The 14,669-nt window shown below is 46.4% G+C and overlaps 1 protein-coding gene across 3 annotated transcripts in view; it reads left to right on the top strand.

The window, feature by feature from the left end:
* The window catches only part of OSBP2 (oxysterol binding protein 2), a 132,099-nt gene that overhangs the window by 25,975 nt on the left and 91,455 nt on the right, over positions 1–14,669 (top strand). For 2 of the 3 annotated variants that reach the window (XM_033136443.1, XM_033136442.1), the window contains exon 2: positions 1,705–1,913. In XM_033136443.1, the coding sequence (XP_032992334.1) occupies positions 1,705–1,913 (209 nt within the window). Of the gene's footprint in view, positions 1–1,704; positions 1,914–2,058; positions 2,766–14,669 lie in introns of those variants that run through there. The other variant, XM_033136444.1, reaches the window with a different exon arrangement.

Here is a 14,669-nt window from a genome sequence, read left to right as displayed (position 1 = left end):
ACTTGCAGACTTCCCACGGCCATCTGGTTGACCACTGTGAGAACAGGATGCTGGACTAGGTGGGCCTTTGCCCTGACCCAGCAAGGCTGCACTTACGTTCTTAGGTATAAATCGAATAATTAGATTTTGAAACTGTGTCAGGGGCTGACTTGTTTTTAATATCTGTGCAGTGCCCAGAACACTTTCGATTCTTCAAACAGCAGGATTAGAATAATATGCAACCATGATAGTTTATGCGGAGAAAAAGACCACTTTCCTCACAGTGTCGCCGTTTTCACACGCCCAGGGATTTCAAAAGCACAACCCTGTGGTTTTTTTGTTTTTGTTTCTGCTGCCTTAAGTATGACTACTGTTGGGAAATTATAGTCTTCCTGCTGTCAAACCTTCCAGCTATTTTTGAGGCTTAGGGACCCCACAGCAAAGTAAACAGGCTGCTACTCTTTGAATGGGCTTGTAGCAGACAGAGCTGAGTTTCCGGATAATTCTGTTTGTTCTTTGACAACTTACTAGCAAATATATGCTTTGCAACAGGACAACAGGTACGCAGGACAATTGAAGCATTTTCACAAGGAGCTTAGACTTCTTGCTTGCTTAACCTATCTTTTTTGATATATAACATTGTCAGTTGGCATTACTTAAGGCACACCCACTACTGTAGTTTCGTCTGTCAAGACTAAAACACTCGGTTTCATCCAATTTGTCATGCACAGGTGACTCCCTAGCAAATGCACAGCAGCCTTCACCAACTTGGTGCTCTCCAGATGTTTGGACTACAACTCTGTAGTGCATAGCTGCCTGGGACTGATGGGGGTTGTCGTCCAGAATATCTGGAAGGCACTAGGTTGGTGAAGGCTGATTTTAAGGTGCTGCTTGCTTTGAGTTAAGTTTATACAGTGGTACCTCGGTTTACGAACTGAATCCATTCCTGAAGCCCGTTCTTAAACCAAATCTGTTCTTAAACCGAGGTGCACTTTCCATAATGAGGCCTCCCACTGCCAGTGCCCCTCCACCATTCAGCTTCTGTTCGTGGACCGCAGTAAAGTTCGCAAACCAGAACACTACTTCTGGTTTTGTGGAGTTTCTAAACCGAATAGTTTGTTCGTAAACCACTGTACTGAAATCTAGGTTTTGATTTCTGTGTTACCAGTTTTGGGTTCAGTTTATTTGCAAAACAAACGAGGCATCAGGAAGCCTTGCTGACCTATGGCAAATTACCCAGAGATCTGTGGTACTAGTAGATCCCAGTTTTCCTTCTGCCCACCCCTGATCTAGGATTCCGTAGTGAAGGCACTGCGTACAGTAGAGCTTTCCAAACTTTTCATGTTGGTGACACACTTTTTAAACATGCATTATTTCGTGACACAGTAATTCAGTTTTACTAGCAAACCAGAGGTTAAATTAACCCCTTTGCAGCCCCAAGAGGACCATTCACACGACACACTTAACGGTACACCCTGCAGCTGACTTGCTAATGTGTTGCGACGCACAGTTTGGAAAGCTCTGGTGTTCAGTGTTTCCTGGCACAGTTCAAAGTTTCCTGGACCTGCTGCCTGAAGGAAGTTTTACTTGATGCAGTCATGCGGGAATGCTGCTTTCAGTGCCTAGGGAAGTCCTGGCTGGGGAGTCCCGTCCCCCCGCTAGCCTTGATCAGAAGGTGAAACCCAAGGCACTTGCTTATGCTCCTTCCCTTGTTCCTTTTTGCAGGACTCAAGCTGAAATGGCTCACACCTGCCGGGGAACCATCAACTTGTCAACGGCTCATATCGACACGGAGGACTCCTGTAACATTGTGCTTTCCAATGGGGGAAGGACATATCACCTGAAGGCTCACTCAGAAGTGGAGCGGCAGCGGTGGGTCACTGCTTTGGAGCTGGCCAAGTCCAAAGCCATCCGCATGAGGAACGACCAGTCAGGTAGTGTCCGCGCTTGGTGGGGAGGATCTTTCTGTAGGCCCCTCCTCTCCTGCAGAACACCCCAGTGGCGGAAGAAGTTGCAGGGGAAACTGGGGTCCGAGGAAGCATTGCACTGTTCCTTGGGAATTGCATGGTCCTTTGTGGAGGTGCAGTGTCGTAAAAAGGAGCACTGAGCTAAATCTTGGCTCCTACACCAGAAAACTAAACAAATCACTAGATTCTAATCCTTAATGTGGGTGCTGCAGGGGCTGGTTATGCAAGGCTCCTTAAGGTTCTGCAGCCGGAGGGAGGTGCCTTGCATGCCTGACCGTCTCCTCTAAGAATTTGGATAGGTCAGCATGAATCAGCAGAGCAAGCAGTTTTTCCACACAGCTGTGAGATTGGGCCCAAAGGAGTTCAGAAGCAGTACTTCAGCATTTTAAAACCAGAAATCCACAGGGCCTGTTATATCTTGACCAGACCTGCCACCCAGAATCTCTTTAACTGTTAATACCTTCGACACAAAAACACAGTCTTAGGGTGGCGTAAAGGTCTTGCCGCTGTGTTGAGTGACGGCGATGCTAATGTTACATTTGACCGAGATGGAATGAAGAGGGCTTTCCAGGCTGGTAAATGAACTTGGGAGGTGTTGGTTTTCTGTGACACAGTCTTCAAGACGGTGACCACCGGTGGTGACCTTATCAGACTTCAGGTTTGCGGGGTGGGAAGCTGCCTTGTGCAACTCACGCTTCCTTTTCGGTAGCGTGCAAGCTGTTGGTGGAGGCCCAGGGATGTTGTGTCGCGTCTCACCCTCCGCCACAGGTCAAGCAATGACTACCAGCCGTGTGTGCCTCACGACCAGCCAGGGACTTGGTAAGGCACGTTGTCAACCTGTTTAATTGAAAGAGCAGGGCAAGCCCCTGACAAGCCCCTGTGTGTGGCTGGAGACTTGAGCGAGGGCTGTGGCTCAGTGGTAGAACATATGCTTTGCATGCCGTGAAGGTTCCCAGATTCAATCTCTGGCATCTCCAGGAGGGGCTGGGAGAGCCCTGCCTGAATCCCCAGAGAGCCTTATAGGGGTTGTGAAGGGCAGCCAAGCGTGCAGGGGGAAATGGGGAAAGTAATGTGGATGTAAAAGTGGACAGGGTGTCCCTGTATTCTCTTCTCTTTCCTCGTCTCTGCACAGTTACTAGTTGGAAAGGGCCATAGCTCACTGGTTAGAGTGCCCATTTTGCATGCAGAAAGTCCCAGGTTCAATCAGACAATGTTTATTATGGCAAAGCAGCCAGCATACACCCAAGGTTCAGTCCTTGGTGTCTTCTGATAGGGCTGGGAATGCCCCCCTGGTCTGAAACCCTGGACAGCTGCTCCCATTCAGCGTAGACAGTGTTGGGTTAAATGGACCAGTGGTCCAACTTTGGTATAAGACAGCTTCCTGTGTTTTGGTTTGAGGGGTCAGAGGTTGTGCAACTATGCAACCCCTCCCTCAGTCTTACTTCTCCCTCACAATTTCCAGCCACTTGAGGGTTTCTACAGGACAACGTTTGTCTTGATATAGTTTCAGGAAGTAAATTTGCAGCAGGTTTATTTATAGAGGAACTGTAAAATCTTTTTTAAAAAATAGATATTCAAGGCTGCAGTAAGTGGGGGTAGGAGGGCAGGGGGAAGCAATTAATTATATGTAAACAAAGTTATTAAACTCTTTCTTCCCACCTTTCCTGAACCTTTTTGCTGTCAGCCTATCATCGTGCTATTACCTTGGCCTGAATCACTTTCTACCAAAGATGATTCTGCGCGCGCTCTCCCTCCCTCCCCCAAAACACATGCACATAGATTCCTTTAGAATGTCACATTATTCTTCCTCTTTTTTCCCTAGCCCAGGCCCCCTCAGCCATGTGTTCATTAAATCCACGTCCAATAGATCCAAATTCAGAACTTTGTCAACTCGGTCAGACTTGTTTCCCCTCGTGTCAGTTCACAGGGATGGATGCATTTGCTAGCAGCTCCTTTTTGACACTCTTGACTTCAGGAAGCCCCAGTTTCATTCCACTTTGAAGGAGAGCAATGTCATAACACAGATTAAAGGGATTTTTAATCCTCTTTAGAGACCATAAAACCACATTTTGCCTACATCTGGCACTAAAAATAAACAAGCAGTTCACCCCAGGATTTTTTTCAGTGCTCTCTCTTTCATTCTCTCTCTCTCTCTGCAAGTCTGATTAATTCCTGTTGACTTTAATGGAATAAGTATAGCGGTTCGGTATTAAAACCTGCCGAGTCTCCCCTGCAGAAGCTGGTGGGGAGTGGGGGCTGCCCAAGGGACGTAGGAGCATGTTGCCCTTTTATGGAGGCTGCTGGGTGTCTTTTTAATTAATCATGCCCTACAAGCCCTCCTGTTATTTCTGCTTCTTTTCATCACACAGGCTGGTTGTGTTTGCTTGGGCTTAATGGGTGTGAACATTATGCAACATGAGCTGGCTGCTTGGTTGCCGGGTCACTTGGGGTTGCCACTTGCTCATTTCTTGCCTCCTTGAATGAAGGGTCTTTTCTCTTGCTCTCGTCTCTGAGAGCTGGCACGTGCTCCCCCACCCCAGTGAGCATCAGGATCTGCCCCCTCAATTCCATCAATTTAGTTTCAAAGCTTTGCACCTAGTATATAAAGGCAGGGTTGCATCATCAAGATGCCCTTCAGCTGCAGATCCCTTTGCAAAATCACAACTGCCTCATCTGGGATAGAACAATGTTTCATTTGATCAGGAAGTTGTGTGTGTGGCTCCAGAACCAAAATTTCCTACCTGTTGCCTGAGGCTTCCTTCCTTCCCTGAGAGCCCTGATGAGTAAAAATAATAATTTCCCCTCGTCAGTGAATCACTAGAGCGTAAATGCCATCTTTCTAAGGCCTGGAGGAGAAAGGGTATGATGCCCTTTGCACACTAGCGTGACTTTAAATGAGAATCTTTAGTGTGACTTTAAATGAGAGCCTTTGCTGGGAATCCCAAGTGAGGAGAGAGCCCTGCTGTTGCACTCACGTCCTGCTTTTGGGCTTCCTGTTGGGACATCTGGTTGGCCGCTGTGAGAACAGGATGCTGGACTAGATGGGCCTTTGGTGGTTCTTACATTCTTACAATGATGTGGAGCCTTGCTCAGTTGGAGATGCTGGCTTACACATTTCATACACCTTGCCAGGCTGTAATACTGACATCCACATCTGGGCCTGAGAGTTGGTGTAGCTGTAGGATGACTCTCTGCGCTTCAAGGGAGACGGACTCCTTTTGTACTGTTTACAGTGCTGCATGCAGTCTGTTTTGATCCATTTGCGCACTCCCTGTCTTGCCAGCTGGCAAACCTGTCTGAACCTGGCAGTCCTGTTTGGTACTTGTGCCCTGAGAGAGGAAGGGAAGGCAGAAGAGTGTACAAGGAAACAGTACAAGTGCAAGTTGTGTGCACTATAGCCTCTGCACAGGTGTGTGTACCCAGGTGTGCTTCGTAATATGGTGGTGCTACACCTCACTCTTTTTCTCTGTTTAGCTTCAGGTGGTTGTTGTTTTTTTTAAACAATTCAGCACATTCAACAGCACAGTCTAATGAGATACATAAACCCAGTAAATAAACAATAAAGTCACAAAATAAGTAAATGAAACCCCATCACAGTTGGAAGTCCGTTGGCTTCACGTTTTATTTACAGATTTTTAATACTGCCTATTAGCAATAAGTTCCCTGCCAGCAGGAGAGCAAGTGAGAAATTGGGCTCTTGTGTGGCTGGGGCGACCCAGTCAGATGGGTGGGGCATCATCATCAATCAACCATCAGTTTATTGACCAATCTCTAGCCACAGTGTTCCAGGAACTCATTACATCCTGTGTCTGTTGATTCAGTTCAGACCCTTGTGACCCCCCCCAAAAAAAGTCTTGGATAACGGGGCAGGAACACTGTGGGTGAACATGAGATCTAGTACCCTCCAATATACCGGTAATTTGGCCAAAGGGCAGGTGAAAGAGCTCTGCTTTTTAGCAGCACAAGATGCCACCCAGACAGGCCCTTGTGAGTTAGGATCTTCTTGACTCCTGGCAGCAACAGACTTTCCAGGATGGCACCAAACTCTGGAGTGTGTGTGTGTGTGTGTGTTGTGCATTGTGCCTGCCTGGGGGGGGGGGGGGCTGGTGGGGTGGTAAGCTTTTCACCCCAGGCTTTTCTGAGTGATTTTGCTCAGCTGTGTATTTCCTCCTCCCTGCTGTGTCCTTGGTGCCCCCTAGTGACAGCCGTTTTACTTGTGGGATTTTCTGGGAATAAAGCCCCGACCTTTGTGTTTTCCAGCGCTTTTTTTCTAACCTCGCACTCACCCTTGCTTTCCCTCTCTTTCCCCTACTGCCCCGTGATGGACATCCCGGTTGTGAAAATCTCCAACTTTATCTGTTTCAAATGGAGGCATTTAGATCAAATAGTCCCCCAATGATTTATTTGCTTGGTGAATATAAAACGCAGCAGCATCAGAGCTGTAATACTGTGCCATTACTTCAGCCATGGGGAACCTTTGGCTATTCAGAGGTTGCGGAACTACGACTTCCACCATCCCTGGTCATTGGCCACACTTGCAGGGGCTGAAGGAAGTTGTGGTTCAGCAACATCTGAAGGGCCAAAAGCTCCCCATTTCTGCATTACTTGAAGGAGGTGCCATGGAATTGAAATGCAGTGTCACATATTGTTCTTCCACTGCCCTGTTTGCCTGGAAAGCTTCTGTTTTGTCTAGAACATTGTATGTATTTGTGCCTGTTTGAAAACATTTTTCTTTGTTTTGACTTTTTCCTTGATGTCCTTTTGCATTCATGTTTCCTGCCACTGTAAAACCTTTCGGTGGAGGGATGTATATATGTATGTTTGTGTTCATTTCAGCTGCTGGGTTCATATATATTCACTCTCTTCCACTGTTACTGATGCCATTAATAATTGTGTCACACATTTACCATTTCCATCTTTTCTGCTGTTCATCAATAAATGTTGCATGCATGTAACCTTTTGTGGCTTATTTTGTTCGTTTGCTTTTCCCTGCTTCAGATAGCAAAACCTAAGAATTTCATTCTGTGGGCCGCACACGGTCAAGGTTTCCTTCCTATTTTCCATTTTCTTTAAGCTTTCATTTCTATATTGGGAGTGTTTGTTTAGAACATTTGTACTCCAACTCTTCAGCCAAAAATGCTTCCAGGGTGGCATACATGTGATTAGTTAAAACAGTCCTGGCCCGCAGGCTTAAAATCTAAAAGACATGTCACACAAGGAAAAAGGGACAGGGAGGGAAGAGGGGTGAAAGCAAACTCAAGCACCAAATGATTAAAGTTAAGCAGTAGTTCTTATAACTCCCAGAAAGTGCTTAGCAGTATTTCTCAGAAATGCATATGCATCCCATAAGTGGACACCTTCTCCAGCTTGCTTTAGACATGCATCAACCTTCCCAGTCTTCTGTGCTCCACCAGATGCTTACCACCAGTTTTGTCCTGCTTTAACACCACACAATAATCTGCTTTTTGCCCAGCCAAACTCTCTCCCAGCCTGTGAGAACAGGGGGTTAATTGTTATGGGCTGGGAGGGTCAAGACTAAGTTGGGTGTAGAAGAGGAATATTCCTGTAAATCATTGGTCTTCCTGTAGACCCCTGACTCTTATGTCTGCCCTAAAGCAGCATTGTCAGGAAGCTTCTATGGTAGCATCTTGAGTTTTGCTTCCCACAGCAAAGGATGGTGTTGGCTCTTGATGTGTTTGAGGGTTAATTGCTGGCAAGCCAGCATTCTGTCTCCTCCAAAGCAGATACTTAGCCCCTTCTTACAGTTATGATGTATAGAGCCCAGGCTGGATCTACACTGGTCTGGGAAAGGCTATTAAAAACACTATTAAAAAATACAGCTTCCAATGCAATTCCCCATTGGCGACAGATTGCTGCTCTACAGCGCCCTCTGGTGTCACATTTTTATAATGCGTTTTTAAACGTCATAACTCACCAGTGTAGATTAGTCCCCAGTGTGGTATAATGGGTAGAGTGTCAGACGAAGACTTTGGAGACCAGGGTTCAAATCCCCACTTAGCCATGAAATTCACAGAGCGTCTTTGGGGGCCAGTCACTGCCTTTTTCAGCCTAACCTACGTAACAGGGTTCTTTCTGGGGATTAAATGGGGGGGGGGGGAACCATGAGCTCCTTGAAGAAAATGATGGGATATAAATACAATAAAATAAATCAATACTGATGTTGTGAGGCTCTTTGCTAGGGTAAACCCCAGCTCTGTTTGGGTCTCAACTTGTAGGGCTACCTGAACATTGAGATAACATTCATTTCATTTCATTTCTATACCACCTTTATCTTCCAATGAACTCAAGGTGGTGTACCTGGTTCTCCTTCCCATTTCATCCTCACAACAACCCTGTGAGGTAGGTTAGGCTAAGAGATGGTGACTGGCTCAAGGTCACCCAGTGAGCTGAGTGGGGATTTGAATCCTGGTTTCACAGGTCTCAGTCCAACACTCTTAACCATTTCACCACACTGTCTCTAAAACAGTATGTGATCAAACTGATTAAGACTGTTCAAAGGTCTTGGCACATGATTTACTTGTCTCTGAAAATTCACTTTCACAATTCTAGGCATGGTGTCTGATTACCCTGGTTGCTTTGACACAGAAATACGTTGTTGGGCAAAACCACGCAGAACGTGGCTTTCTCAAAAGTTGACCAACACAGATGCTAATTCAACAATTCTGTGCCACCTTTAAAGCGTAACTAATTTATTACAGTGTAAGTTTTTCGTGGACTGTAGTTTAACTTTGTAATAAATTTGTTAGGGTTGTATGCAGTGCTGGCCCTGCTCAGAGTAAAACCACTGAAATTAATGGACCTCAGTTAGTCTTATCCATTAATTTCATTGGGTCTACTCTGAACAATACTAGCACTGCATACAAGAAGACTGATGTTCTTACTGTGACAGACTAACACAGTGACCCCTCTGGAAGATGCAGAAGTCTCTCCCAATGAGGGCAACCTATGGTGTTATACCTTGCCTGCTTGGAATGTTTCCTAATAGTTATATAGCACAAATATTTCCCTGCCTCAGTTCAGCTGTTACTTGCAAATTAAGCTGGAATTTAGCAGCAGCTGCTGTGATAATTTTTTGTACTGGAGAGAAGAAATATATAACATGCAGGCAACATTCCAGGACATGTAAAGGTTGCTGGACTCACCAGCTTTTTCTGGGTCTCTCGTAAGAATTACAAAGCTTACAACACATGGCTTACTGTTTCTATGCAAGAGAGAATGTCTGGGACAGTTACTCCCTATAGAAATTTGAACATTATGCTGGTGGCCACAAGATGGCAGCGTTGCATTTGTCTTTATTGTAGGGAATGCAGGATGGGGAGAGTATATTTGGTGCAATACTGTACATTGAAAGCAGTTGCATACCGCTTTAAGGAATTGCGCTTCTCCCAATGAATCCTGGGAGCTGTAGTTCATTGTTTGCTGCTGAGAGATGTTGCAAGACCCCCTATTCCTCTCACAGAACCACAACTCCCAGAATGGTTTAGCAACCAATCTCTCTTCCCAGGGAAATGTGAGAACGGTAGCTCTGTGAGTGGAACAGCAGTCTCCTAACAACTTTCAGCACCCTTAAGAAACTACTGTTCCCAGGATTCTTTGGGGGAAGCCACAACGGTTTAAAGTGGGATGCTGCTGCTTTTAAATATTTCGTGGGGGTGGATCCTAAATCACATTATGTCTTCCAGATGTTTTGGACAGTAGCAGTTGCTCCCAACCCACACCCTGTAGGACCACTGTGCTGGTTTCCAGGAAGGGAGGAGGGAGGCTGTATAAGAAGGAAGTTGCATGGCATAAGCTGCCTGGTGACCTCGCTGACCAAGAAACCCAGGGAAGCATTCTTAGGGGCATTAGCTAATACATACCCTCAGTTTATTGGCTAAACCTGTCGGAATAGGATTACTCCGGAAATTCCAAGAAGCTGAGACGCACTGTTTGGTGTCTGCAGAATTCTCTCTGTGTGAGAGAACCATCTTGCAAGCACTGGGGTGTTCTCCCTGCGGTTCTTCAAATAGGAACTTTTAAGTTTCTAGAAGCTGTTTCTAGCCAGACCTGCTGAGTGATCCACATTCTCCTTCGAAAGGACCCTGCTGTTTTGGCGAGGGCGGGGTGGGGGTGGGGAGGGGGAGATCCCCATCACATTTATTTCCTGAGCACAAGGAGCCAAGGGTGCCCTCACTGATTCAAGTGGCACAGTTGTGCTAGCACGGCTACAGCTGCTGGAGCAGGTAAGAACTATTCATAAAAGTCAGTGTGGAGGGGTGGGTTGCAGCTGGGGCCTCTGGGTAATGAAAGGAACGGGGCTTTTGTGTGTGTGTGTGTGTGTGTGTGTGTGTATGTGTATACACCTGTAGATGCCCCAAATATGCCCACCCTCCTGCCAGTAAAGGCAAAGTCCAGTCCTTCCCAAACATTATAGAATATGAGACTTTTAATCTCAGCGTTGAGGGCTCAAGCCCTACGTTGGGTGAAAGATTCCTGCATTGCAGGGGGTAGGACTTGATCCTCCTGGTCCCTTCCAACTCTGCAATTCTATGATTAAAAGAAGCAGCAAGGACAAAGAGCCATGGGGCCACCTCGCAGGCAACAGGAAAAAAAGTACAGGTAGCGATCTTTTCTACCGTAGGCTGATTGTGGCCTTGCTGATTTCCCCAGTATTTCCATCTTAGTGTAAAATACCAGACTAATCAATTTGCAGGTAAGGGAAAGCTAGAAGCAGCTTGGTGTGTAATTGTTCTTGTAGGGAAGGAGCAGAGATTTCCACTCCCCCCAAATGTACTGTAAATGGAACTATTTTGCACCTTATTAAAGAAGAATGTTTGCAAAAGGTGGGGAGAGAGAGAGGGGGGACATTTGGGTTCCTTGGAGTGCTTTGCGATAGCTCATCACATCCTATACATGAAACGAAACGGATCGGGGGACCTGTGATTGAATTGACTTGACCTCCCATAACCTCTAACCATTGAGCATGATGGCTGGGACTGATTGGGGTTTGAGGTGCAGCAATATCTGGAGGGCAACAGGCTGGCTAGCTCTTGAGTTTCTGCATGGATCACAAATTGGGATTGGATGCTAAGTCTGGATGCAACAGCAGGGGGCGACAGCACTGCAGTAATGGATGGGTGTTTACAAAAGCTGAGCAACAGTTTGTGTGTTTGCAGTGAAGAGCCCAGTTTTATGATGCACAAAGGCTATCCTGTTCCTTGCTGGGTTTTAAAGTTGCAGTATTGTTGCCGTTTTTGGAAGTGCCAAATAGGGCCCTGCTGAGCTTCCTTGCTTTGTATGACGTAGACTCACCAAGTCTGCTGTGAATCTGCAGCAAATGGATTGCAATTCTCTTTGTTTTGTTTTTATTTAAAGGCAATTATCTTCATTTTGAGGAGCAAATTAAAATAGAGGGAACTGCTTACAGGACTGTATGACTTGTGCTAAATTCCCAAAATGAAAACAAACAAAAACATTTAAGGAAACGGAGGAAAATAATCAACTGCATGAAAGCAAAATGAAGCTACCACCGTTAACGAAATATCAGGCAGCTTAAAAATATGTGCTCTGCAGGTTGCCTCCCACTAAGTTGGCAGCAGCAGGAGCTTTTTCCCCTGAGCCGAAGGAAGGGAGGTCCCAAAGTCACAGTGGGCTTCATTGGCAGTTTTGAAAGTTAAAATGAGTGGCTTGATTTGGGCTCTGCAACCACCCAGTTGCCTGTTCAGGTGTGCTTTTCTTAGCTGGCTTATTTCCTGCCCTATCCCAAGTCTTGCTGACTCTTTGCCAGAACGTTTGAGCTGTTGCATGTCTTGCCACTTCTGAACCTCTCTCCACAAAGCAAATTACGGTCATCTGTTTGGGTGCACCAAACCAAGTGGTGATTCATCGCATCGTATAAATCTTCACACAGAATTCTGCACAGAATTCAGTTCCACTTCAGTGTAATAACATACCTACATACATAATTTTATTTAGGAAATGTTCTTGTGTTTTATCTTGTATTTTATTCTGTGAACCGCCCCAGGATCTCTTGATGAAGGGCGGTATTTAAATTAAAAACAATAATTTCCACAGTTCAAATCATGCTCAAGGTGACTGAGAACATGAAAAACAACAACATAACTGCAACATAACAAAAGTGGTCATCTATATATATAAAATCATAAAAGGTGGGTGTTTGTGCTGTACCACCTTTCTCTGTAACCGCTTGACCGATTTACTTCAAATTTGGACACAACGTTCCATGGGCATATGGGAAGGATCTTACGTAGTTAGATTGCAAAAATAATACACCTAACCCAGGTAAAAATTGGATTTTGTGCCAAAAACACAGCACCCTCCAGTGGACGGAACGCAGCATAACACACACAAAAGTCTCAAACCCCTCTTTCTCCTGTTACTATGTTACTACCTCCAGCCAATAGAGGGGCACGCCGCTCACAAACGCCGCTGCTGTCTCTGGCGGCAGCTGTAGACCCACGCAGGCAGGAACAACCGTTTGTGTGGTTGGCGGCCATGGCTCCATCGGGTAGGGAGGAAAAGCGAGGCGAAATGTCACTTCCACCATCTGCGGTGTTACCTCGGCCACCTACAGAGCCAGGACGGGTGGAAATGGCACTCTCAAACCTTTCAAGTTTCCGATGCCGCCTCCACTTACGAAACAGCCAGGGTGAGCGGAAACAAAACTTACCGTCATTTGCGGCGGTGGCAGTAGCGGCTGTAGAGCCAGCCGGATAAGAAGCAGTTTCCGACGCCGCCTCCACTAACAAGACGGCCATAGCGCCCGTGGAGTCGGCCGCAAAAAAAACTTTGGTCATTTCCGGGACTCCGTCTCCACTGAGGGGAGAGTCTGGACGCCCGGAAACGAAATGACCGCCATTTATAGCGGCGCCCAAAGCATCTGCAGAGCCGGTAAGGAAACCACGCAGCCTCAACTTCAAGAAGAAAAAGTGTTGGTAAGCATACACTTCCACTTTTGCACTGCACCTCCCTTTCCCATTTCACCAAATCAGCCACAGCAATGTGTGGCCGGGCCAGCTAGTAATAAATAAAATGCTAGAGGATATACAGCCAAACGGAACAATTTCCACATAAATCACAACAAGAGTGAAAATAAAGATACAAAAAAAGCAACAGCAACGCCCCCAAAACAACACCCCAGCCCAAGAGCATGTAACAAGAGCTGTACTAGTAAGGGGCAGTGCACATTAAAAATATATAGGGGGGGGGGGCTTTCGATCCCATTTAGAGCAGGTGTAGAGTATTGAGTGCTTCCCTGTCCTCTTGGCTAATGCAACACTAGTTTATTTTTAAGGAAGGCAGTGATGGCACCCACCCCACAAGCCTACTTGCTGTAAACTAGAATTAATATTCACAGCCAATGAGAGGAGGTGGGGTGGGGGTGGGGGAGAGAACGAGGCAGCAATAAAAATCCACTTTATTATTTCCCCCGCTGGGCAGTAATGGGAGTACAAACTGCTGACTGAGGCAGCTCCAATATTTGAGCGATGTGGCAAGATTTAACTTATGCCACCCAGGAACAAAGCAGGGTGTGGATGTCGCTAGCTCAGAAAGCAGAATAAAGCAAGACGCTGTTTCTGGGAGTGGGGAGAAAAGTGCTCAGTTTGGGGTCCATAGCTCTCTTCCCACACAGGCCTCCCTGCGGCGCTTTTGCAGACCTTGCAGTCTCTTGCAATCCATTGCTGTCCTTTTCTGAAGCTGAGGAAGATGCCTGATGCTGGATCCAGACCGTTGATTCAAGTAACCCGGGGTGGAGAATCGTGGGCTCAGGGGCCAAATGTGGGGCTACCCTAGAGGGCATAGTCCAGAGACCCCAGCTGGTGCAAAACACTGCAGTTACACTGTTGGTGGGTACAGACCAGGCTTCTTTAACCTCGGCCCTCCAGATGTTTTTGGCCTACAACTCCCATGATCCCTAGCTATCAGGACCAGTGGTCAGGGATGATGGGATTTGTAGTCTCAAAACATCTGGAGGGCTGAGGTTTAGGAAGCCTGGTACAGACTGTTGCCAGCACAGAATTCGGGTGCTCAAAACTCTGCACTGGCTTGCCCTTGTGCTACTGGGCCAGATTCAAAGGTGTTGCATTAATATACAGGGTCCTTAACAATTTGGGCCCAGGATACCTCAAGGACCTCCTAACCCCTCATATCCATTTTATCAGTGGATCCATTATCAGTGGTCCCCCATGGCTAGGATGCACGTCTTATATCTGTCAGGAGTCATGTGTTTAGTATTGAGGGCCAATTTTCTGGTACTCCCTTGCAGTTGAACTTCCAGTACCTATGGAAGATTAAAAAAAAAAATTCCAGCAGGCAGTTTAATTAAAGGGTGATTTTATCATTTTAATTGATTTTTGTTGTTGTTATTGTGTCTCTGTAAACCATTTAGAGACTATTGTAATTAAGCAGTATATTGCTGTCAATGACTGGTTGGATGCAGAGGGATGGGGGGGGGGAGAACCAGCTGGGGAGCCCCCAAGGGAAGAAGACTCGGGGCCAGAGGATTCATGGTGAGATCACGATGAGTGATCTGAGGGAGAAGACTGGGATGAGGAGGTGTCAGAAGCTGAGGAGGTAACAGGATTTAGTCAGCAGAGAAAGTCTGTGGCAAAGAGCAGCCCAGAATCAGAAGCAGGAGAGGAGGAACTCCCAAGAGGTAGAGATGAGTCTGCCTGGTGAAGCATCACGGGTGTCTCCCCTTCC

Source organism: Lacerta agilis, chromosome 17 (genome assembly GCF_009819535.1).
Source record: "Lacerta agilis isolate rLacAgi1 chromosome 17, rLacAgi1.pri, whole genome shotgun sequence".
NCBI lineage: Eukaryota > Metazoa > Chordata > Lepidosauria > Squamata > Lacertidae > Lacerta > Lacerta agilis.
The sequence above is the reverse complement of the archived record's forward strand: the minus strand, read 5'-3'. Positions and strand labels throughout refer to the sequence as shown.